The sequence below is a fragment of the Eurosta solidaginis genome, chromosome 5, assembly GCF_040869045.1.
Source record: "Eurosta solidaginis isolate ZX-2024a chromosome 5, ASM4086904v1, whole genome shotgun sequence".
Classification (NCBI taxonomy): Eukaryota; Metazoa; Arthropoda; class Insecta; order Diptera; family Tephritidae; genus Eurosta; species Eurosta solidaginis.
The window spans coordinates 39,849,029-39,876,346 of NC_090323.1; the positions used below are offsets into that span (position 1 = coordinate 39,849,029).

General features: G+C 35.8%; 2 protein-coding genes across 7 annotated transcripts in view; one reads left to right on the forward strand and one right to left on the reverse strand.

The window, feature by feature from the left end:
• Positions 1-230: 230 nt before the first annotated feature.
• LOC137254147 (tyrosine-protein phosphatase non-receptor type 23-like) lies at positions 231-13,996 on the forward strand. Its single transcript, XM_067791882.1, is given in 14 exon segments — positions 231-236; positions 800-1,082; positions 1,085-1,548; positions 2,209-3,430; positions 3,664-4,565; positions 4,710-5,264; positions 6,685-7,314; positions 7,452-7,975; positions 7,977-8,082; positions 8,163-8,291; positions 11,288-11,469; positions 11,603-11,790; positions 11,865-11,984; positions 13,507-13,996. Coding segments are annotated over 14 exon segments (5,424 nt in total). The 3' UTR covers positions 13,620-13,996.
• Mgat4a (alpha-1,3-mannosyl-glycoprotein 4-beta-N-acetylglucosaminyltransferase a) overlaps positions 13,747-27,318 on the reverse strand; it is a 62,502-nt gene continuing 48,930 nt past the window's right edge. For all 6 annotated transcript variants that reach the window (XM_067757577.1, XM_067757575.1, XM_067757574.1 and 3 more), the window contains one exon: positions 13,747-27,174. In XM_067757577.1, the coding sequence (XP_067613678.1) occupies positions 26,258-27,174 (917 nt within the window). In that variant the 3' untranslated portion in view covers positions 13,747-26,257. The remainder of the gene's footprint in view (positions 27,175-27,318) is intronic.

Here is a 27,318-nt window from a genome sequence, read left to right on the forward strand (position 1 = left end):
GCTTAGGGAGATACGCGTCAATCTAGCTCAACTTCGATCTGGATACTGTAACAGGTTAAACTCTTACCTATTCAGAATCAACTCCGACATACATAATATATGTCCTGCTCGCAGCGTGTCCCCACATGACACCAATCATATTTTCAATTGCAACGTGGAACCAACGCCTCTAACACCCCTTTCCACCTGGCCCACCTCTGTTGAAACTACTATTTTCCACCATGTCAAAAATGGGGGTTTGCAGAGCTTGAAAAAGTCTGACGAAAAAAAGAACGCGAAAATACTATCATCAAGCTTCAGCTAGGATTATTATTTTCCTTTGTTTTCTTTAATTTGCTATCAAATAATATTTTCTAATTATTTTCTTTATAAAAAATAAATGTAAGGCGCGATAACCTCCGAAGAGATCTAAGGCCGAGCTTCTCTTCCAATTTGCGTCGTGCTCCTCTTGATTTTTCCCTACAAATTGGCCGGACGGGACCTACATGTTTTATGCCGACTCCGAACGGCATCTGCAAGGCAGATGAGTTTTCACTGAGAGCTTTTCATGGCAGAAATACAATCGGAGCGCTTGCCATACACTGCCGAGGGGCGACCCCGCTTAGAAAAATTTCTTCTAATTGAAAAATCTTATTTCTAAAATTTTGATGTTGCTTTGCCCGGGAGTTGAACCCAGGGCATACGGTGTGATAGGCGGAGCACGCTACCATCACACCACGGTGGCCGCCATTTTATTATTATTATAATTATTTTCTTTACTTTTCAATAAAATCGTCTTTCCTAATTATATTTATTGCAGTACATTGGTGAATTCTATCAGGAAGATCCCGATGCATATTCGAAAGAGGTTTTCGCCTTGGAAACTCTTCGCAATCAGGCACTACATCCTGGCAAAGATAAATGTGCAATACTCAAGCGTTACTATTGTCAATTACACTCATTAGAAAATCGTTTTCCACAATTGGCTGAACGGGGTATGTTCACATTTACATGGAAGGATCTATATCAGAGTCAAGTGAACGAATACACAAATTTACGTTATAAATTGGCCGCTGTACTATTCAATATTGCCGCATCTCATACACAATGGGTGCATCGGTGACACGTGGCGATGTTGATGGAATGAAATTGGCCTGTACACATTTCCAATGTGCAGCATGGGCTTTTGGCGAATTACGTGAGCGTTATGCGAATGTCAATGGTGGTGGAGATTTTATGACAAACGAGCTATTAGTTTTTATGCAACAAGTCTCTTTTGCGCAAGCGCAAGAATGCATCTTGGAAAAATCTTTAATTGATAATCGTAAACCGAATATTGTAGCTAATGTGACAGCCCAAATAGTGGTGTATTATGGTGCGGCTTTGGCTGCGCTACTCACAGGTGGCGATGATGGACCAGTAGCGCAAGTGGTCGATGGTTCAGTGTTTAAATTATGGAAAAAATATGTACGTTTCAAGATTTCATACTTGAATTGTATTTTATATTTATATCAAGGACAACATGCAGAGGAGCAACAAAAAATGGGTGAAAGAGTAACTTTGTATCAGGTAAGTTTTTATTAAAAACTAGTTTTAAATTTGTAGAGTTGCCAAGGCGTTAAATGCTGCTGGATAGATGGTGATCCTAATAAGCTTTTGCTAAGCACTACCGTTCGGACCGCCGGTAGATCTAGCAATTTGTGAAGAAACGCATACAATTGAAGCTAAGAAAAGTTGCTGGGATTACATCTTATCAAACGAATATCCTAGCATACTGCATTCATAACCCTCGAAATACTGTCATTCCCGCTTCACTACCAAAAATCATTGGGGATCCCAGTTGGTATCTTAAGTTTGCGGTGGGAAGGGCTGATTTACTTTTTCCTTAGTATACCCACATGAATGAATAATGAATAAAATCTTCCAACTGAGTCGAGCTCTTTAGGTTGTCTCATCTTGCTTACCCTATACATGTTTTGAATCCACAATGTGAAAGCAGTATAATGATAGTGAGAGGTGAAAAGATTTCAGCCCGTATATGAGCCATTCATTTTCTACCAACTCAACTTTTGTGTCGTCAAACGTTTTTCTTAATGAAGAAGAAATTTGCCATGACATTGCTCCCCTCTCCATGTCCTGACCTGATTCTCGTGGGAAGACCTCAACTGTCTTTGTCATTCTGTTTTTTAAAAGTTGTAAAGACTAATAAGTCTTAACTTAATTTTATAGGCAGCATGGGAAAAATTGGAAGAGGCTCGTAAGGAGTCCAAAGGTTTACCCGATCAAAAAGAAATCAATGAATCGCTCATCTTTACCGCAGATGTTGTAGAGGGAAAGCGCAAAAATGCCAAAAACGAAAATGAATTTATTTACCACGAGTCTGTACCAGAGTTATCCACAATTGCTGCTGTACAAGGTGCAAATTTAGTGAATGGAACCAGCTTTAGTGTTACAGATCCTGATACAGCTGGCGATGACATCTTTGCACGCTTAGTACCAATGAAAGCACACGAAGCCAGCTCAATGTACAGCGAAGAGAAAGCAAAATTGTTACGCAAATATGGTTCACGTATTGAGGAAAAAGATGCTGAGTTAGCAAGTTTTATGAGTTCGCTCACATTAGATAATCTAAATATAAACGAAGAGAAAGCAAATAAAATACCACAAGGTATTGTAGATCGCTGTGCCGAGTTGAACGCCAATAAGACAGCTATACCCGATTTGATTGCCGCAATGTCACAGCTTGCCGAAATATGTGCAGATGTTGAAATGAATCTCAAAGAAATTTCCTCCATACTCGCCGAAGAGGAGCGTCAAGAAAATGAATTTCAAAAGCTAACAGGCATACAACGTACACCCAATCCACATATGACTGAGCTGACTCGTGAGTTTCAAAAATATACTGAATCGCATGCACGCGCTGGAGAATCCAATGATACGCTACGCAAAGCAATGGAATTACATGTAAATAATTTGAAAATTCTTTCACGTCCACTACAAGAGATACAACAATCTGTGCCAAAATTGAGTGCAGAGCTAAATACAACCGAGCTTTTTAAAGATGTTAAACTAATTTTGAATAAAGCGAATGAAATGAAAGCGCAACGTGCACAATTTCATGCTGATTTGCGTATAGCGGTAAATGAAGATGATATAACTGCAAAAGTAATAGCGCATGGTAGTGAAGAGGGTTTACAATTGTTGTTCGAACGTGAGCTAGCTAAACATGAAAAGCTTACACAATTACTCGATCAAAATATGCTAGCCCAAAAGAATATATTGCAAGCTTTAACCGAGTCCTATGCTAAAGCGGCGCCAGTTTTAAAAACGCTTGCAGATGTTAAGCATAAGCGGGAGGCGTACTTTTCATCGCTAGCCGCTTCTTATGATGTCTATGAGGATTTGTTGGCAAAATCGGCTAAGGGGCTGGAATTTTATAAAAAATTATCAGGTATGTGGCTTTGTTTGAAATGTACAAAATATAAAAGTATTTACAACTTCGATATCCTTTCATTCGCCTATTAGAGGTTTTTTTTTTAAGATGGGAACTTTATATCAAAAACCTAGAAATCGGGAAAAGAAACAAAAAATAACAGTGCATATTAGTTTTCTTTTGCATTTTTTTTAGTGAAACCGTAAATGTGATTGTGCGCGATTCTAACAAATTTGTCACTTATTTTGTAGGAAACGTTCAAAAACTACTCACTCGCTTCAAAGCAGCGCGGGATGTACGATCAGAAGAACGCCAGCAACGCCTAAAAAATAAAACAAATAATGCATCCAACCTTGCTGGAAACATGCAACCTAAATCACTTGCGCTAAATACGCCCACAGCCACACAAGCTACTTCAAGTGCACCAAAGTTGTGGGATTATTTGAAATCAAAAAATACCACAGCAAGTAGCATCGCTGCTGCAGGCATATCTGATGTAATATCAGCGAATGCGGCGCCACAAAACAATCCATACATCCCGCTGGTGCGTCCAAATCCTTTGGGCTCGGAAAATCCTACGCAAGCAGTTTGCTCTCCAGGCAATTATTATACGTCACACACAATGAATTCTGACAGTGCGGTGCATTCGGTTGCACCCAATGAACCACCACCACCATATAGTTTACAACAACAACAGTATTATGATCCGAACACCGCTGGCTATGCCAATCCAATGTATCATCAACAAAATATTGCACCGCCCGCATACAAATTGCAAGCTTCACCAAATTCACAATTTGGTGGTTATAATAATTCCGTCAGTGGAATGGTTCAACGAGATGAGGTCGGGCAGCAACAGCAGTTCAGTCAACAACAACAACAGCAGCAATTTAATCAACAACACCTTAACATACAACAACAACAGCAATTAATGATGCAGCAATCAGTTGGTAATAGCACAATGTATGCGCAGCAACCACTGAAACAACAACAACAGTTGCTACAACAACAACAACAGCCAATGCAGACCCAACAGCAGGCGTCCACTCCTCCTGGTTTTATGCAACCACAACGGTCTTTAGTAGGTGCATGCACTCCAGCTACACCTGCGGCCGCGCAACAAACAAATTTTGCGACAAATCAAATGAATATGGTAAATATATCCCGAAATAGAATTTAAGAAAATTGTGAAGCTCTATTAGACCTAGTATTCATAGCGTACAGGTTACCATAACCATATCCACTTTGCTGTGGTTGCAACAAAATTTTTTATTTCCTCATAAAATTTTTTTTTCAGTATCAACAACCTTATACACAATCCTCTGTTGCCAACTATAGCACACCAACTTCTCGACCGCTCTACGTGGCTACTTCTAATGCTAATACTTCCCAAGTAAACGCTGGTACTGGGGCACCACCTTCACTACAAGCGCCATACGTTGTAAATATGTGGCAACAATCTTCTCATACTGGAGTGCAGAATATGCCAGGGGCGGCAGTACAGCAACAGCAGCAGGCCGCGTATAAGCCTACCGCGATGGGAACAAGCAATCCAACCAGCGGCGAAACACTTGCTAATCCATCTCTACAAGCTCTTCAAATGGCTTCTGCTAGCATATCCAACACTGCAGTACCAGGTGCAGCAAACGTTTCCGGCTATTCTACAGTCACAAAACATCCTGGCTATAGTTTCAACCCACAAACTGGTCAATATGAATATGGTAGCGGATATCAACAAGCAAATAATAAATTTTACGGTCAATATACATCATCAGGTACATCACAGTCTGTTGTTGTTGGCACTACCGATTCGGAAAATGCAAATAAAATAAATGTAGCTACTGGATTTTATGTGAGTAAATTTTATTAGCTTACACGTATTACCAAAATCAAACAAATTATCTGGGCTGTGCAATTTTAATATGTGAAATTTTACGTTTAACAGTTTAGGAAACTATACGTTTTGAAGATTAACCAAAATTCATGCATTAAAAATCTACAAAATAATTGTTTGTTAATTTCCATTTTATGTAAAATAATGTATTAACTAAACTAAAAGAAATTACAATGAATATATTTAAAAATAAGAGATTTACGTTATTAAAACGGAATATTATGATTCCGCAGTATTTCGGATTCTTAACATTTTTAATAGGTGAAGCGCAATGATTTGGTATTTTATATGAACCAAATGATTTGAAATCGTTTAACATTGTAAAATTTTTATATATATATATATATATATATATATATATATGTATATATATACATATGTAAACATGTAATGTGATGTACATTAGGATGGACTTTATTTTCCAGTGTTCCGATTCGCGATCTCACCCCCCAACAAATATTGAAACAGGCCTAAAATTTGTGTGTGTGCACAATCAAAAAAATTTAGAGGTGGCGCATTCGGATAATTTATTTGCAAAAATTGGTCAAATAATAACAAAGTTATAAAATAGACGAGGGCCAAGATTTCAACCAAGCGCAAAATTTTCAACTTGAGTTTTAAGATTGTAGTCATTTTAAAAAAGCAAGAAAGTAAAGATATTGCTTTGAAAATGATCAATTTTTCTAGGCTAAAGGAATATAAACAATTGAAATAGTTAAAATTTGTCCTTCCAAATCTGTTCAATACTTTGTATATATACGTTTTTGCGGTATTCGCAGATTTCTAAGATCGAAAATCCCAACACTTGTTTTTTTTTTTTCTTAATGCAACTAAGGGTCGCCCTAATGTACATATCTTATGGTACAATTTTATAAACAAATTAAGTAAATCTATAAAATGCCATGGTATATAATATAAAATGTCATAATTTGATGCCATATAATGATATGGTATAAAGCAAGATTATTTAATATCATATGATAATATGAAACGAAATTCCTTCCCAAGGCTGCCGGTTCTATGTACCGGAGCCACTCTTGATTTCTCCCGACCAAGGGCTGTCATTCCAGTGTAACCCCATTTAATTTCACTGATACAACATCAGCAACATACGAAATTATTTTATATCATATACATATACATAGTGATATAAAATGAAATATAATGATGGTACGATGTGACATGATGTCATGTGAAATGATTTGGTAGTAATATGTGACTGAAGATATGATTAGAAATACTCTACGCGCGTAACTTAACCCGCGTAAGTCGTATCCATATAAAAAAATTTTTTTATACAAAAATGGGCATACATACATCTTGCCTTAATCCAACCATATCAAGTCCTATTATATATTTTATTTTGCGATATTTTTAGTCACCTGTGGTATCGCACACCAAACCACCGCCAGCAGGAGCTGCAACATCCCCGGCACCAAATTCGGCGACACCTTCCGCTAGCCAAGATAGTAGCATGACTAATTTAAGTTATTATTCAACACCATATGGATATCAATCGCAGGGCATTGCATCGCCATATGCCTTACAAATGCAACAACAACACCAGCAACATTCACAACACTCACTGGCTACAGCGCACCAGCAACAGCAACAACAAAAACCACAACAAACTAATTATCAACAACAACAGTCAACTTATATGCAAAGTGGTGCCGCTTCCATAGCACCAACACAAACAACGAAAAGCGGAACTGAGTATACATTTGGCACAACACCAGCTGCATCACCAAAAACCGCTGATGGCCCAGCGCCAAGTACAATAAAATCAGATGCAAAAGCAACTGCGGCAACGACACAAGATGTCGCTAAATCGCCAAGCGCAAAGCTACCTAAAAAGTCAACCAATATTGACTTACTAACCGATATCGATTTTTCAATTGCTGGTCTAAACGTACCACCACCCATATTGCCACAGCCCGCATTAAAGCCGGAAATTGTTGCAAGTCCGGCCAGTAGTCAAGTAGCTGCTGATGTTGAAATGAAGGAGGTAAGAATATATCCAGTAGTGGTAAGTGCAAAATGAAAAATATTGAAAGTGGCAACACTACTGGGGCTTAAAAAAATTAATGCTAATGAAGATTGTTAAAAAAACTGTTTAACGTAACAATTATTTTACTGTTTTAGCTGCCACCGCTGAAAACCCCGAGTTCCACACCAGCCACCGTATTGCCCTCAGCACCAGAAACTGTAGTTTCTGCTACTGGTCTTGCACCAACGACACAAAATGCACCGATCTCACCAACGCTTAACAGCGCCGCCACCACTGCAGCAAAAGACAGCGCCGCATCGCCCATTGATTCTCCAGCTACACGTAAACCTAGTTATGATAATCTTTCTATCTGCTCCGACTTGAGTTCACTGGACACCAATTTCGATTGGGATTCAGTATCTTTACGAAACGAACAACATACCGAAAAGCACCATTCAAACTTATCTACTAATGCAACAACATTTCAATTAAAACCTTACGACCCTTTTAACGATAATAAAATCCTGAAATATTTCCATAAAGAAGTTGAGCGTTATGAAAAACTAATTGAAAGCCTTAATGTGAAAATGCTAAATGGTAATACACAATTATCAGCTAAATGGAAAGAGTTACACGAATTACTTGCTAAGGACACAAATAAACGTACAACATCGATTGTAATTATTTCCAGAAAAAAATCGTTCACTCGATTGCATTCCATATGACCATGCGCGTGTGAAGCTAGACAAGGACACTGATGATTATATAAATGCTGCTTACATAAAGGTTTGTATATATGTAATTATGTGATAAATATGTAAAACTATGTGATAAATATGTATATAACTGTCAACTTTGTATTGCAGAACCTCGGCGCTGGTTGTCCAAATCTAATTATCGCACAAACGCCGCAGCAAAATACCATCAATGATTTTTGGTCAATGATTTGGTCAGTAAAAGCTCGTACTGTTGCTTGTTTGCATACGCCAAATGAGGTAAATACATAGTATAAACCGTGGAGACCGTTTTTGACTAGGTTTTAAAGCACACATTTGTGGAATTTGCAACTTATTAGCAACACTTCAAACTATGAACACAACTCTAGACGCTTCCCAAGGCAGTCGGTTTTATGTACCCGAACTACTCGGGATTTTTCCCGACTAGGGGATGTAATTTCAGTGTAACACCATTTAATTTGTTGCGTCCCTCCCCTTGCAGCGGGACTGCGCCATAATCTCCTGCTCCGGGCAGGTATCGAACCCAATCCGCGACCTGTACCCGATCCCGGTCCAGAGAAATGGTTTTGCTGCGTATGCCGGAAAATAACATTTTTGGACGGTCACACTCTTCTCCGTGTGTCACGTGTAAGGGATGGTTACACCGGGCGTGATGTTCTGGGCTAGACCCCAAAACCCGTCGTCCTCGTTTTACAAATCTTTTGTTGCACCTTGCTGTTCACGCCCAAGGCCGTCCCGTAGTCTGCGAGAACGGAAATGGAGGCGGTCTCACGTTTATCACCCACCACTCAGTGCAATATAATCTATTTGATCCCGAGAAGAAACGACGTTCTGCACGATAAACGAAGACGCCCAAACTCGTATGGTAGGAATCTGTCACAATAGGTGCGACCTATCACAAAATTGTCATCAATGTCGTCTAACGGGAGTCCAAGGAAACCAGCTGTTTCAACAGGGGAAGACCATAATGAGAGGGGTGTTAGAGGCGTTGGTTCCAGAATACAGTTAAAGAGATGGTTGGTGTCATGTGGGGACACATTGCAAGCGGGGCATACATTTTGTTTGTCGGGGTTGATTCTGGATAGGTAAGAGTTTAACCTGTTACAGTATCCAGATCGAAGTTGAGCTAGAGTGACTCGTGTTTCCCTGGGTAGTGTGCGTTCCTCTTCCGCAAGTTTTGGGTACTGTTCTTTGAGTACTGAATTTACCGGGCAATTCCCGGCATAAAGGTTCGACGCCTGTTTGTGGAGTTCACTGAGGACCTGCTTGTGTTGTTCATACGGTTGAGTTCTCAGAAGCCGTATTTTGCTTACGGAGATTACTTCTTAAGCCCCTAGGCGGTGTTGGCTCATCAATCAGATACCTGTTGGGATGCCCAGGTTTCTGGGTATTCAACAGGAACAGTTTGGTTAGCATCTCATTTATCTCCCTGATGGGGAGTATTCGCGCCTCATTATGTAGATGGTGCTCTGGAGACATAAGAATACATCCCGTTGCGATTCGGAGAGCAGTATTTTGGCAGGCCTGTAGCTTCTTCCAGTGAGTAGTTTTAAGGCTTGGCAACCATATAGGGGACGCGTAGCATGCAATCGGCTGGCTAATTGCTTTGTTAGTAGTAATGAGCTTTTCCTTATCTTTTCCCCAAGTACTGCCAGGAAGAGATTTGAGGATTTTATTACGGCTGTGGATTTTCGGTACAATTGCGGCTGCATGCTTACCAAAATGTAGATCCTGATCAAACGTCACACCCAAGATTTTGGGGTGTGGGACAGTCGGTAGCGTAGTACCATCGACGTGGATGTTCAAAATGGTTGACATTTGGGACGTCCAAGTTGTAAATAAGGTCGCGGATGATTTAGTCGGCGATAATGCCAGGTTTCGCGAGGCGAAAAAACTGGACAGATCATGGAGGTAGCCGTTTATTCTGTTGCAAAGCTCATCGATCTGTGTAAGAAACGATAGTAACTGCTTCCGGTGGCGAAGGTAGTTTTGATATGTAGAAATTAAACATATTCAAATCAAACAATTCTCGACAATTTGTGATCGGTCGCGCCTATTGGATGGGGCGAAGCACTGCTACAACAACACAGCTGAGAACCCAGTGACAATGCAACATACAGGAAAATATATCGCTAGGTGGCCAATAGATCGAGATATTTAGAATTCTATTTAAATTTGGAACTTGATATATATTTTGAAAAAAGTTTGGGCGAGCAGAGACTTGAGGCGATATATGGAAAATAATGGCATAATTTAGAACACGATAATAGTGCAAAATATAAGAACAAAATGGCGCTAGACGGCGAATGGATCTTGATATTTCGGAAACTCGTGATAAATGGTAGCTTGCAATATATTGTGACGAATATTAGCATCACTAAGTGATACTCACATAACTAAGCCGATACTAAGCAGTTTGTACGTAAACAAATCAATCATCATGTACACACATACATACAAGGCAGCAGAGAGATACTCATAAACGAATGTAATCATCAGCCGAAGTAGTTACTCACACATAGGTACACACGCATACGGCTATGGAAGAGGCGTGGACTACAGATAACACATTTAAATGATGGTAACTAACCAAGCATTACATGCAACTGTTCCCGAAACAACTAGATCTTAGGAGAAGTATACAGACACGACAACAGAGTATAAAAGCAGCGCCAGCTGAGAAAACAGTAATCAGTTTGATTTAAACACGCTATCGGTTGCGAAGTGAAGTTTAATTGTGAAGTATAATTGTACTACTCCCAGCGTAGTCTAATAAAGACCATTTTGCAATACAGAATATTGGAGTTATTTTTTCAACAGTTTAGCGATTCGGGCGTTAGCAGAAGGGTTGGAATAAGCGGAATTTTCTCTAAATTCGTTACAAAATTTTCCGATGAGCTAGGACCTTGAAGATTGGACCATATTTCAGAGGGCTGGGAGAATATTAATTTAGGGAAATAATTCTTCGAGGTCGGCACCTGCAGAGATTATTAGAAAGTTCGTTGACGTTTGTGTAATCTTGCTAAAGTTATGATGTCACCTCCCGTAAATAGAAAGTTGAAGCTTGAAAAATGATTTAGATCGTAATGACAATCTGATTAAAATAAATTCGAATAAACGTTAACGAAAGTAAAATTTTAATTTACACTTATCTAACTTACTAACTAATCGAAAATGGAGAAAATGTAACTCATTGATTTATTTTTGCTTAAATTAAAAATTTATTGCTAACTGTTCTTCCACTTTCCTCGTAGATGTTAGACCCGTACTGGCCCCAGGAATGTAACGTTGAAAATCATTATGATGATTTTACTGTGAAATGTGTCAAAGTGGTCACTCTCTCACATTGTGTGGAATATCATGTGAAGTTGTCCTTGCATGGCGCTGATGCAATAATCGATTTGTCGGTGCTACAAATTAAAGCATGGACTAAAAGGTAATTTAAAATTTACTAAACTAGGGAAGAGTAAGTAAGTTTGTCATTCAAGAGCTAAAAACTAACTATTAAGTTGTTTGTTAATGCCTACTTTTAAACATCAAATATTTCACTCTAACCCATCATACCATAGCTTACCATCGCAAACCATCGGCATTGCTCGTAACGCTTTGCAGGCACACCAGCAACGTTGTTTGGAATTTAATACACCAACTTCACCATTAATAATGAATTGCTTAACGGGCTCAGAACGTTCGGAACTCATTGCGGTCGGAATTTGTGCTATTTTAGCTTTACAAACGGCGCGCCCCGTACTTATAAGTATGATGATAAGCTGTAATATTAACATACTATTACATTGTCTTACATATGCCATTTGCTTTTCTGTTTTGTAGATGTGGTTGATATTTGGTATCGTATATGTATGCAACGTCAAAACGCTTTACGTGAGATGGAAACATTGGAGCAATCAATGCAAATCGTACTAAATCATGCACATGATGTGCTTAATAAACGTGAGAAAATAATAATATATCTTTCGAGAGCAGTACTTATAAGGATTTGAGTATAAAAATAAAAAAGCAATTTTACAATTTTTTTTTTATTTTCCTTAGGCAAAAGAAGGTAAAATTTTCCTAGTGCATACGCTTTGCCAATGAAACCAAATAAAAGTTGGTAGAAGCATTCTCATAAATGCCAAAACATATTTTAATCTTCCGAAGGTTTCTAGTTTTTGCAGAAAAAAAATATTTACCTTGACTCCGAACTCCAGACCAGTGTGGAACTGATCAAATTCAAGTTTTGTGACTTGTTTTCCATCGGGTGAAGAAAAGACCTAAACTTAAACAACAATTTACTTAACTATACTATAGTTTTACGGGAGTTATAATTTTCCTAAAATAAACTGCACATTTATTTCTCCACCAAATTTCATTAAAATATATCGCACACTAACTACAAAAGAGTGACAACTTGAAAAATGTAAATGTTCAGGAGAGAAGAAAAACGGTTTATGTGAAAACGTCTGTAATGTTATACTGAAATCCAGTTTTACAAAGGAGACCTTCATTATGAAATGAATTGACGAAATTTTGTTGTAATTATTTGTTTACGGACAAAATATATAGCAATTTTGAATTATGACTATTTATGACAATCAAATATGACAATTATTTCATCAAAAAGGCACATTTCACAATAATACAAGCAAATTTACTTACTCTTTACGTATAAAACGACACAATTTTAATTAATACACAACAAAGTTAAAACTTTTTTGCAACAAGATAGTCAGAATTTAAAATAATACGCTTTATGCGTAAAAAAACTGTTCACTTGTTCTTAAGCACATTGACACAACTAAAAATAGTACTCATTAGTTGATACAGCGCAAGCGATGCAATCAACACCAAAACTAGCATAACGGGAATTTTCCAGTTAAAGAAGAAAATAATGGCAACGAAATTTAAGGGGCAGTTAGAGATGTGTACTGCGAATTGGTTTATGGAAAAAACTGATTTTAAAAATTTTAAGTTATGACTCTTTTGCAGTTAGTGTGCGATATCTTAACTTTACCCGGAGTTGTTATTGGTGTACTAATGGAACATAAAGCCCAAAAGAAAACAGATTGACGAAAACGTAATGTAATTGCCCTTTTAGAATTGTACAAGTTACGTATGAAACCGCTTTTCTGCGAATCTATTGCCCTTTCTTTTCAATTTAAATATATTTCTAATTAAAATTTAGTGCTAAAATTTTTAGTCACCCAGTTTTACGGGGTTTTTCTGTCTTTAATTGTAATTTTCTGAACTTGAAATGAAAATTCTAAACTTGAATTGTGATTTTCTGAATTCAAATTGGAATTTCTCAACTTGAATTGAAATTAAGTTTCTGAACTTGAATTGGAAACTCTGAACTTGAATTGTAAATTTCTGAACTTAAATTGGGAAAGGTGTAGAATATTAATACTGTGAATATTATATAACCAGAATATCTCGTACTATAAAACTTCATCTCAATTTTATTTCCACAAATCAGGTGGCATCATGACATCCTATCAAATGAAGATTGCACCCCAAATTGCATCGAAAGAAAAGGAAGAAATCAAGGACCCACTTAACGAACTTGATCCGTTATGGAAAATGAAATAAATTATCGCATTCCTGAATGTGGACTCAAACTGTCTACTTTACAAGCGAACTGAAAATAGCAAGAAAAATAAATATTTACATATATAAACAAAACAGTTGCAACGGAAAAGCAAAAGGTTGAAAATCATTGTTTAAGAATCAAGTATCTTTATTAAACAAAATCTAAAACGATATAACAAAACATGCTAATTATAGAAGTAATACAATATACATATATACATTCATACATACATAAAATAAATTGTTACATTAAAAAAAAATAATTCGAATTTGAAAACGCAAACAGAAGCATGTAAACAACTTTTACCATTAAACATAAAATATATACTTATGCATATTTATTATAAATATTCGACGCAAAAATTAAACAAATAAAACTTCTAAAATATTAAATTAATTATTGAGTGCAGTTATTTTATATCAACGGGCGAGCGGAATACTGGTTGTCTTATCTCATTGTGTATGAATTATCTCTACTGTGCTTGGAAACCTAATACCGATCTCCCATTCACATTGTTGATAGATAGCGTGCGCTTTTTTGATATTTAATAAAACTCGAGTTAGATTTTTCTAACAATCAGTATCGGAACTTTTATTTATCATGACATTATTTATTGCTCCATTACAGAATATTTTGAGTTACAAATATTAATCACATCGAAAGCCGTTTAAATTTATTTTTATTATTTTTTAATGTTATTGACATATACAAAACTATTTCATTATGCTTTTATGGCAATATTTTGTTTGTTCTAATCCGTTCATATATTTTTTTTAATCGCACAAATTACATTTTTTAGTTATAATTTTTAAATGTAAAACACACAGTAATATATATTAATTATGGTTGTCATAAAATATCTCTACAGTTTGGGCTTGTTTTTCAGCTTAGATCATAGGGTAAGTTCCCCATTACAGTATATCTTAATTTACATTTATATAATTAAAAAATCAGAAGTGGAATAACGAACAATTTTATCCACACTTTTTTGTATTATGCTGGTATCTCACTACCAGTGTTGATCACCAATAATGTCAAAGCTAAAACTTTCGAGTTCATTTAACTTTACCGTTAAGCACTGGTAGTGTGAATTCGAATACGATTTTCGCTTATACAATCATAAGACTATTGAATCTCGTATAATTTCAAAACCCAAACGAATTTTATAACCTTCTTGAGAGTTTTTGTGTTTATCCCAAACTCTTAATTTCAATTTCGGTTGAAAACAAAAAAACATAAATGAATGTTAAATAAATAGAAAAATTAATTTTTATTGGATGACTTAATCAATGCTATTGCCGGATTTGAAAATAAAGTAAATACATTTAAACGACTGTTGTTATGAAGAATATAAGCAAAAGTTTATTGAATCATGGCGTTTTCAAATGTTGGCTATTTTCGTATAAACATTATATACGCTTCGATTTTAGGTTAAACAAACTCGCATCCTGTTCCTGGAATATATCACAAAAGGCTTTTTTTTAGTCGAAAAAGGCTTGGTCTAAAAATTGTCCTGGGTGTTATCCGGGGATACCACAGCATTTTCATGACGAATCCTGCATCCTTTTTAATTATCGGCCTTTTTCAAAAAAAAAAAGTCCAGAAATAAAAGTAAAATCCGGTTTTTTATTTTATAAGTACGTAAATAAAAGTTAAAACCGCACTATTGTTTTTTAAGGACAGAATAAAAGTCCGGCTTCAACACAAGGTTGTAAACGGTAATGCCACAAAAAGTTGTTAGACTAGACAACTCAACCGACATTTTTTTTGACAGGTTGAATTGTAATTTATCAAAAAGGGATGCTTCGTTTTGAGGTCGGTACTCGAGATTTTAATAAAATATACAAGAACATTCAATAGCTAATTGTGAAAAAACGCACACTACGGTGGTTACAAGGTATATGGTGAATTTTAATTTGTGTTCTATCTTTCAAGGTACCCTTAAAATATGCCAATAGATCAGAAAATGATTATCGCAAAGTTTCAGGCCAATCCGATAATGTTAACACGTGCCTCATTGAGGTCAAAGTTAGGCAAAACAGCGATTTTTCCAAAAAAAATTTTAGTGCTTCGTCAGTAAAAGCGAAACCATTTATGCCAGGAACTTTACTCGCATATCATTCGATATGTAATTTTATTTGTATTAATTTTGATCTGAATAATATTTTTATAAAACGGTTATTTTTAGCAGTATTTGGCATTTATCCGATCAGTTCCTGGCATAAATGGTTTCCCTTTTACTGACGAAACACTAAAATTTTTTTTTTTTTTTTTTTTGAAAAATCGCTGTTTTGCCTAACTTTGACCTCAATGAGGGACGTGTTAACATTATCGGATTGGCCTGAAACTTTGCGATAATCATTTTCTGATCTATTGGCATATTTTAGGAGGGTGCCCCGTAAGATAGAACACAAATTAAAATTCGCCATATACCTTGTAACTACACTAATGCACACTCATGCTTCTGGCAACATGGCCATGGCGGTGGTATGTAATAACAGATATTATGATGTATATTGGAACGATTTTCCGTCATCCCTTGCCAAATTTGGTTTTGAGACAAAGGAGGTGAAAGCACAGGAAGGACAAAAATCGAATACAGAGGAGAAAACAATAAAGAATCTACGGCATAAACTAAGGAAAAACAATATTGTCACAACGAAAGCGGACAAAGGAAACACCACTGTGCTAATCGAAAAAGAGCAATATATATCCAAAACCGAGGATCTCATAGAGGAAATGAAATGTCGTAGAATGAGAGAGGATCCCACAGATGAATACCAAAAACAAATCAAAGTTGCTATAAAGAATGCAACCAATATAGTAGATACTAACATGGCACATAGATTGGTCCAAATGAACCCTTCGACTCCTCCACTGGTTGCGCTACCAAAAATCCACAAGCCGGACACGCCAATGAGGCCCAACATTAATTTTAAATCGGCACCATGTTACAAACTGTCCAAATATTTAAAAACGATATTGATAGATACTCTGGAGCTAAGGAACGAATATGCAATAGCTAACACAACAGAACTAATAGAGAGACTCGAGACCGTAGAGCTAACAAGAAACAGCAAATTGGTATCTTTTGACATAAAAGATTTATACCCATCTATACCACTATCGGAGACTTTGGACATAGTTAGCTCAACAATAGTTCATAACACAAAAACCAAAGTGAAAAGTATGCAAATCTCAAATACGCTAAGAACCACTTTACGTCAAAACTATTTTCAATTCAACAATAAAATATATAGACAAACAAACGGTCTTGGAATGGGAAGCCCCACATCAGCAATTCTTATGGAAGTGTTCATGCAAAATCTGGAAGAGAAGTACATACAGGAGCTGAAGTCCAAATTAGGCGTGTCATTTTATGCTAGATACGTGGATGACATAATATGCGTTTTAACTACTAATAACGAAGAGAAGAGCTTGTACAGGAGGACCTCAACAAGCAGCACGGAAATATAAAATTTACAATAGAAACCGAAAAAGACGGAGGAATCAGCTATCTAGACCTCACGATAAATATTGATAAAGAAGCCAAAAGATTTAACTATGACATATATAGAAAGTCAACGGCAACCGATACAATAATACACAATACCTCAAATCACCCTCAACAGCATAAAAATGCAGCATTAAGGCACTTGGTACATAGACTTGAAAGAACACCGCTTACACAAGAGGCATATAAGAGAGAACTTGAGGTCATATATAATATCGCTGCAAACAACGGATATAAAAAAGAACTAGTAGATAAGCTCAGAAGGACAAATGGAGAACCAAAAAGAAATAATGAAAAGGAAAATAATAGCTGGACGACTATGACATATACTGGAAAAGCAACATATAAATTGGCAAACTTCTTTAAAAAATACAACATTAACACAGCATTCAAAACATCGAACGATCTAGGACGAAAACTAAGAACTAACATTAACTCAGAGGATCCGTTTAGCAGCCACGGCGTAGGCAAGCTTACCTGCGGATGCCAGCATAGTTACATAGGACAAACAGGACGGCAAATAAGAACGAGGTTCAGAGAACATATTAGAGATTACAACAAAAAAACACGGAATGCAAACATTATACCCGAGTATAACTTCGCGAATCACATGGTCGAGAATGAATGTTCCCCAGCAAACATCCATAAAACAGTTAGGGTTCTTCACATACAGGAAAAGGGCCGACGTCTCAACGTACTCGAAAACATGGAAATCTACAAACAGAAAACATTCGACGGTAGAATAATAAACGAACAGATAAACACAACTTCTGACACAATATTCGAGCCTTTAAAACTTGTTTACAGGAAACAACTTAATCACACAGGTACAACAGACAAACACACAACAACAAATAAACACAAAACAATTAACACACCAAAACAAAAAACCGACAAAGAAGGTCAAACGACTAAAATCACAGATTTCTACCTACCCCAGTTAGCCACACAAATCGATTAGTAAACCACCCTCGGTTCTGAATGAACACACAGCACATACACATAACTAAATATACACAAGCATCAATTTGACAATACCTGCTCATATACCTACGAACTATAAATACAGGACAAACGACAACAACAGATCAGAACGAAAATCGACACTGACGATGGCACAACGCCGAAACCGGTTTGTCTCAAAACCAAATTTGACAAGGGATGACGGAAAATCGTTCCAATATACATCATTTATCCACCCTGTCGGAAAATCAACCAAACAAGATAAGTCAGTTATTGCTTGTCAGGCTTTTAACTTGAACGTGAACGGACTACTAACAATTTACAAGCGACGTCTGTTGAAAATATATAAAACAAAGGCGAGCATTTGGTTCAACAAACAATGCCTGGAATTGAATGTTACTCCGAAATTCGCAAAAATAACAATAAAGGCAAATACCAAATCTAGCAGGAAAACAGTTAGAAAAGCGGAAAAGGATTTTTAAAAATATGAGTTGGAAAGCTTGTACTCGAAGAAGGATGAGATAAATGCCGAGTTATTATCTATCCATTTATGATTGGCAGAACAACTACCTACGACTGCATTAATGAAATGTTTCGACCGCATTAAGACAGAGGTCGATCAGGAACTACAACAAAAATACAGGTCGCTGAACCGAAAATTGGACAAGCTGGCAGGACGACGAGAGGGTAACCAAAACCAAAACACTCACCAGTTTCATGACAAGTTCGTTAACCTCACAACAGTGGCCATTACCAAGGAAGAGGCACAACTTCTCGAAAAGGGCCTGAAGCACAATATCATGGACCAGAATACAGTAAGAAAAACGGAGCAAGCGATTGTAGATGCGGAGATCGCAATATCATTGATACCACAGGAAGAACAGGAGCACACAAGACACATGTGCAGGGAAATCATAAAAAAGGAGGTGAAAGCACAGGAAGGACAAAAATCGAATACAGAGGAGAAAACAATAAAGAATCTACGGCATAAACTAAGGAAAAACAATATTGTCACAACGAAAGCGGACAAAGGAAACACAACTGTGCTAATCGAAAAAGAGCAATATATATCCAAAACCGAGGATCTCATAGAGGAAATGAAATGTCGTAGAATGAGAGAGGATCCACAGATGAATACCAAAAACAAATCAAAGTTGCTGTAAAGAATGCAACCAATATAGAAGATTCTAACATGGCACATAGATTGGTCCAAATGAACCCTTCGACTCCTCCACTGGTTGCGCTACCAAAAATCCACAAGCCGGACACGCCAATGAGGCGCATCATTAATTTTAAATCGGCACCATGTTGCAAACTGTCCAAATATTTAAAAACGATATTGATTGATACTCTGGACCTAAGGAACGAATATGCAATAGCTAACACAACAGAACTAATTGAGAGACTCGAGACCGTAGAGCTAACAAGAAACAGCAAATTGGTATCTTTTGACATAAAAGATTTATACCCATCTATACCACTATCGGAGACTTTGGACATAGTTAGCTCAACAATAGTTCATAACACAAAAAACAAAGTGAAAAGTATGCAAATCTCAAATACGCTAAGAACCACTTTACGTCAAAACTATTTTCAATTCAACAATAAAATATATAGACAAACAAACGGTCTTGGAATGGGAAGCCCCACATCAGCAATTCTTATGGAAGTGTTCATGCAAAATCTGGAAGAAAAGTACATACAGGAGCTGAAGTCCAAATTAGGCGTGTCATTTTATGCTAGATACGTGGATGACATAATATGCGTTTTAACTACTAATAACGAAGAGCTTGTACTGGAGTACCTCAACAAGCAGCACGGAAATATAAAATTTACAATGGAAACCGAAAAAGACGGAGGAATCAACTATCTAGACCTCACGATAAATATTGATAAAGAAGCCAAAAGATTTAACTATGACATATATAGAAAGTCAACGGCAACCGATACAATAATACACAATATCTCAAATCACCCTCAACAGCATAAAAATGCAGCAGTAAAGCACTTGGTACATAGACTTGAAAGAACACCGCTTACACAAGAGGCATATAAGAGAGAACTTGAGGTCATATATAATATCGCTGCAAACAACGGATATAAAAAAGAACTAGTAGATAAGCTCAGAAGGACAAATGGAGAACCAAAAAGAAATAATGAAAAGGAAAATAATAGCTGGACGACTATGACATATACTGGAAAAGCAACATATAAATTGGCAAACTTCTTTAAAAAATACAACATTAACACAGCATTCAAAACATCGAACGATCTAGGACGAAAACTAAGAACTAACATTAACTCAGAGGATCCGTTTAGCAGCCACGGCGTATACAAGCTTACCTGCGGATGCCAGCATAGTTACATAGGACAAACAGGACGGCAAATAAGAACGAGGTTCAGAGAACATATTAGAGATTACAACAAAAAAACACGGAATCCAAGCATTATACCCGAGTCTAACTTCGCGAATCACATGGTCGAGAATGAATGTTCCCCAGCAAACATCAATAAAACAGTTAGGGTTCTTCACATACAGAAAAAAGACCGACGTCTCGACGTACTCGAAAACATGGAAATCTACAAACAGAAAACATTCGACGGTAGAATAATAAACGAACAGATAAACACAATTTCTGACACAATATTCGAGCCTTTAAAACTTGTTTACAGGAAACAACTTAATCACACAGGTACAACAGACAAACACACAGCAACAAATAAACACAAAACAATTAACACACCAAAACAAAAAACCGACAAAGAAGGTCAAACGACTAAAATCACAGATTTCTACCTACCACAGTCAGCCACACAAATCGATTAGTAAACCACCCTCGGTTCTGAATGAACACACAGCACATACACATAACTAAATATAGACAAGCATCAATTTGACAATACCTGCTCATATACCTACGAACTATAAATACAGGACAAACGACAACCACAGATCAGAACGAAAATCGACACTGACGATGGCACAACGCCGAAACCGGTTTGTCTCAAAACCAAATTTGACAAGGGATGACGGAAAATCGTTCCAATATACATCATTTATCCACCCTGTCGGAAAATCAACCAAACAAGATAAAACAGATATTATGTTTACTTAGCTACGTCGGCTTTATAGATAAAACTAGAAAAAATAGTTATATTTAAAAATAATAGTTTAGTAAATAATTTATAATAACATTTAATGTTTATATAAAAAAAATATTCGATTTCAAGTATATGCAAAGAATTTTTATTTGTTAAGAGCCGTCACTCGATACATTAGCAACAACGAAGCAAAGAATTCATGTCGAATGTTTTCTCAAAGAAGTTTTGGTTAGTCTTCTTTAACTGCATCCTACATATTTATTCGGCGTAGCGAATTCGCGTAGTTGCGAATTTTGCAAAGAGAATTATGGTTTAAATTAATGCAATCATTAAAATAAACACAAATACGCCACGAAAATGTATAGATCTGACAAAAAAAAAAAAAACAGCGACTACCTTGAGAAAACATTGAGTAATTTGCCAAAGTATCGAGTGACGGCTCTTAAAAAATTTAAACTCGTTGGTATATGGATATACTTATACTATCACTAATTTTTAAAGGGTTTAGTTTCTTTCAAATTGTTAACAAGTTCAGTATATGCAGGTCGGACATACATACATCTATTTACATGATAACTATAAAATAAGTATACATTTGTAAACTAAAAAATAACTTAAAAAGAAGTTACAGTTGATTTTATTTATTTAAAAAAAAAAAAAAAAAACTACGATTTAAAAAATATTTATTCGATCACTAATTTGTAAAGGGTTTTACATAAATATCACGGCACACAAATAAGCGCTAATAATCTCACTTAAAAGCATTCGCGCTTGCATATGTAGTAGCTCATACATATACATAAATATCTAATATAGTACTTGGCATATTTATAGTACCATTAGCTATTGGCAGATTTCGACAAAAATTCTATGGAAAATAACATAATCCATAACATTTGCAAAAACTCTGAAAAAATGAAATATTGTTGAAAAAGTACTACAAAAAAGTGGGTGCGTTCACAAAACTATAGCTCGCATTCTAGTTCTGAAGTTGATATTCAACCTTATTCTCTAGTCACTCTCAAACCTGATACTCGTAGTTCTCAGAAAATATCTTCAATCACTATCCCACCTTTGAGACATTTTTTAAATTTATGACGCTCGAGTTGTTCCCCAATACCATTATTAAACCAAGCCCAGATTTTGAAAGTTATAGTTTCCAAATGAATATCCAGTACAATTCTGCAGTTGATATCTTATATTGGATATATCCAAGGTGGCACAACCAAAGCCAACAGCGGTTTATTTTGAGGTAGCATTTATAAAGCGTTATAAAATTAAAATAATTTATACTTGTCTTATGTTTTTTTCATGAAAATACTGAAGTATTGGAATCTTACTTTGGGTGCAATTAGCAAAACACGATGATTACGAGGTAAAAATATTCGCACACTTTGTGTCGCAAATGGGCATAGTATTCAATATCCCTACTGAAAGCACAGAGAAAGAACTTAAACGAGTCTTGATCTCAGCACGCTACTCTTTTGATACAGCCAAATCTCAGCTGAAATCCAAACTAGAGGAATTTACTAATAGTTGCACTAACCTAGACTTAAAAATTAACTTTCGCAAAACCAATATAACTCACTTTAACAATAAAAGACAATCCATTACAAACAGAGCTGGGTATTAATGATTACTTTAGGTATTCAATGATTAACAAAAAATTGTTTGTACTTGAGCCTCAAAAAACGAAATTACTTTTGGTATTTTTTTTTTTTTTTGAGAAATTGAAATGTAATCAATTCCTTTGTTGTGGAGGAAAGGAAATGATTACTTTTTCCAATTACTGAGGAATGTAATGGGTAATGTAATGGAATTGAATTTTCCAAGCTCTGATTACAAATAAAAATTAATAAAATCAATTTAAAGCAAGTAAAGACCATAAAATACCAATGAAGATACATCAACAAATGCAATTCTAACAATTTACACATGAACGAGATTATAAAAAAAGTAGTGGATGCACTTTCGGTATATCACATATCCGGGCAATACAGTTCAACAAATCTTTCGCTAGGTAAAAAATATGCAGCATCATAATTTGCAAATCTCTCAAAAGGTGCATTATCAAGCCGCAATACCTGCAATAATAAATTTATTAGAAAATGCTTTGGTTTACTGAAATCAACACCAGTTCACGTCATATACCATATAGCGGCAGAGCTACCAACTGAATACAGATTAAAACTTGCAGATTACAAATAACACTCAAACGTTCGAGGAATTCATAGACATTTTTAAAAATATGGAAACCATGTTCACTATTCAACCAAAATCACAAAAAATCATTATCGACACAGATTACTTTACAGGATCAGTTAAAAGCAAAAAAGAAGCAAATCATTTGATAATTTAACAAATGATCAACTGGAAAATAAGCAAGCTAAAGGCTAAACAAACCGAAATAATACTCACGGACGGATCATGCAAAGAAAACTGTACGCAGCTGCCCTTTTTCACAAAAGAACAAATACGTCTAAAGCTTATTAACATAGGCATTTATAAAAGCACTTAAATTTGCGACCCCACTCAATTATCAAGACGTAGCTATACTAACAGACAGCAAATCAGGTGCTCACGCACTAAACAACTCAGACCACACCAGCAGCATGATCCATAATATTGTAACGAATTTACTGCAATTCCCCTTAATTGCAATCTTCTGCTAACGTTCGTATCGCTAAACTGTTGAATAAATAACTTCAATATTGAATAATGGAAAATGGCCTTTATTAAAGTACTTCACAATAACACTTATACTTTGCAACTAGCTTGCTTAATAACCAAACTGACTGATAGCTTAAATAAAACTGATTCTCGCCTCTACTGTTGTCGCCTTTTTATACTGTCTGATTTCCTCGTTGCATATTTCTAGGCTTTTCTAATTCCAGAATTTACTAGTTAGTTATAAATTTCTCAGCTACAACTACAGATGTATAATTTTTATAGCTTCTCTCATACCCCATGCGCTTGTATGTGTGAGCGACACTTCCACAATTATAATTGCATACCTTTAGGAGTATCTCAGATAAGATATCTGCATGTGTTTGTGCATCTCTTCTCCGCTGCGTGTACGTACATAGGTGTAGACAAAATGATTAAATTATTGATGTGCATTCACGTCACTGCTTAGCATCGGCATAGAGATGGCAATACCCCTTAGTGTTGCTAATATTCGTAACAATATATTAAAAATAATAGAGGAAAGTAATATTATTAGTGTGGAAATCTACTATATATTGTGACGAATATTACCATCTCTAGCTATTACTAAGTAAATGCACAACAGAAACATTAAGCAAGCTACATAAACACATTAATCATCATTTACCCACATACATACAAGGCAACCAAGATATAACTCACATACAGATGTAGTCATCAGTGGAAGTAGTACTCACATATACACGCGCATATGGCTATCTGTAATCAGTTTGATCTAAGCACGCTATCAGTTGCGAAGTGAAGTTTAATTGCGAAGTACACTTAAAGTAGTCTAATAAAGACCATTTTGTAATACAGAATATTGGAGTGTTTTATTCAACAGTTTAGCGATTCGATCATTAGCAGAAGGGTTGGAATAAGCGGAATTTGCCTAAATATACCAGGTCATAAAAATTTACATCAAAACGAAGTACTATTTGGCAAGAAATGCAGAACAAAAGGCACACTAGAAATTATGAAATGGTCAATTCCAGATGCCATAAAAGAAGTTTAAAGAAGGTTGCAACTTAAATGGCAAGAAGAATACGAAAATATCAGAGTTGTAGTTAAGTTGGCCATGTATGCATACACAGACAGGCATTGGCTGTATACAATTGTAGCAGGTACCTGCTGCAAGTAAATGTAAGCAAGTTGCTCGAGGTCAGGTCAGAAATAAGTTAATATCTTTTGAACCACAAAATTGTCCAACTTAAAATAAAAAGGGGTTTTTAGATGAAAGTGCATCGCATATTATATATATTTTTTCGAAAATATTCCTGGGGGAAAATAGTATGTAATAAATATTTAAAAAAATAATTTTTTATTAATTATTTTGATTTTATAAAATTAAATATTTTTTACGCAGTTATAAAGTAAATATTGTAACCTTCAAAATAAAATAAAAATTAATAAGATACGACGAGTGGAACCAAAGATATAGCATTCTGAACGTGGGCAAGTTTGCTTACCCATCGATTTTGAACACATGCAGATCTCTGAAAAAAAATTTTTTTTCGAGGAAATCCTAATACAGGTATTTGCTTATTTCGTGCGAGCAACTTAAAAAAAAGTTTGAGCCGAATCAAAAATATGAAATTTCAGAAGTTGTTCGATTTGTAAAATAATGACCCATATGGGTACATTCCGTAATTTTTCATTAAGAATGGTACTATAAATAAGCTGAGTACTGTAAATTACAATATGCGCCTCAAGATTTTCTCTCGCTCTTCACATTTTGTATAAATAATGCAGTACATACTACATATTTATTAGACTGGGTCGATGTATTAACCGATATCGCGCCATGGGTTTTTCGATGAAAAGAAAAATTTAATTTGATTGTAAAATTTTCATGTATACCCTGTCCGACCCAAAAATGACCGATAAAAACGTTGGCGATAACAGTTTTTAAAAAAAAATATGAACATTTTGTTAGTAGGTCATGAAAAAAACCTGAAAAATTAAAGTCGAAAAAGTTAATTTTTTTTTGGGTATGCGTAGTGAAACTTTTTTCCTGAGTCCAAATCCTATCGAAAAATCGATGTCGCGATTTCGGTTAGCTTTCGTCCATACAAATCGACCCATCCTAATACTTATATATGCATGTATATAATTTTGCTAAATAATTTTTGTTCGTTTCTTGTCTGGTGTTTCTGCTCGTTTCTTTTGCTAGCTTCTTTTTGCTTAATTTCTCCTTGTGGTGAAAATACGGTCGAACGATAATTAATCACTTCACACATTTATGAATGAAATAATTATAACATTGAACGATGGCATTATTAGTTTAATCAATTATTAACTTGTATTCGATTTTATATTTCCAACGATCGTGTTACTCGCTTTCTCCAATAATCAGCTATTTGTATAAGTTTTTGATGCGCTATTCACCACACCACCATTATGTGTTTCCAAATCGATTTCACTTAGTAACGCCCAATTTTCACTATCACTATGCACATGCAAACGTATCTCTTTGATCGCTCCAATCTTTAAATCAATATGCCCTTCAGCCACGCCCAAACCATCAAAAGCACCCAAAATAAGATAATCATCAGTGGTGGAGTTATACGAGCTCCATACCGTCGAATTTTCGCTTAGCGTATCAGCTGGTAACACTTCAACAGTGGTATTATAAAAACGATCAGACGGATGCTCACTATTACCGCTACGAAATAGATAGTGCCGTAATGGTATTGGTTTTTCAAATATGAATTGCACAAAATCACCGGGTTGTGGTAGCAAACCCCAAAAGTATGTTTCCCCACGATATGCACGTTTAAGTAAATAATTTTTATAAGCAACTATATTTGAACGTACACGTGCAGGTGGATTATGAACGTGAGGATAGAATGACGGCACTTTTGAGCCAAATTGTTTATCTTTTAACTTTTGTACTTTGCCCTTTAATGAGGAACTTGTGCCGATATGCTGGAATAATGATGGATGATAGTGTAACCAATATTTAGCACGTTCTGAATTACAATGTTTCTGATCCTTATCGGAGCGACAAACTTTCGATTCAATAAAATAGAGTAATAGCCAATCGACGGGTTTATCATTGTAGAACATTTGAAAATATGTTATTAAATATGGCAATTCTGCTGATTTGAACATTTTGCCAATGAAACCCAATTGACAGAAATCGAGTACAAACCATGATGGCTGATCGGGTTTTGTGAGAGCACTCTTTGTTATGGCAAATTTTTTCATGGCTGTTATGAAATGCGGTTTGGCTAGTATGTCATCTTCAAGTTGGACGTAGAAGGTGCCTGAAATTGTGAAAATACTATTTTGAATGTTTTTCTTTTCATGTAACTAATTTAAGCTTTTTTTTTTTTGCCAAAGTAGAGATTTGTGGTCACAAGCAAATATCGCCCAAGTCCCATGTTTAAGGATTAGACTTAGGCTGTTAA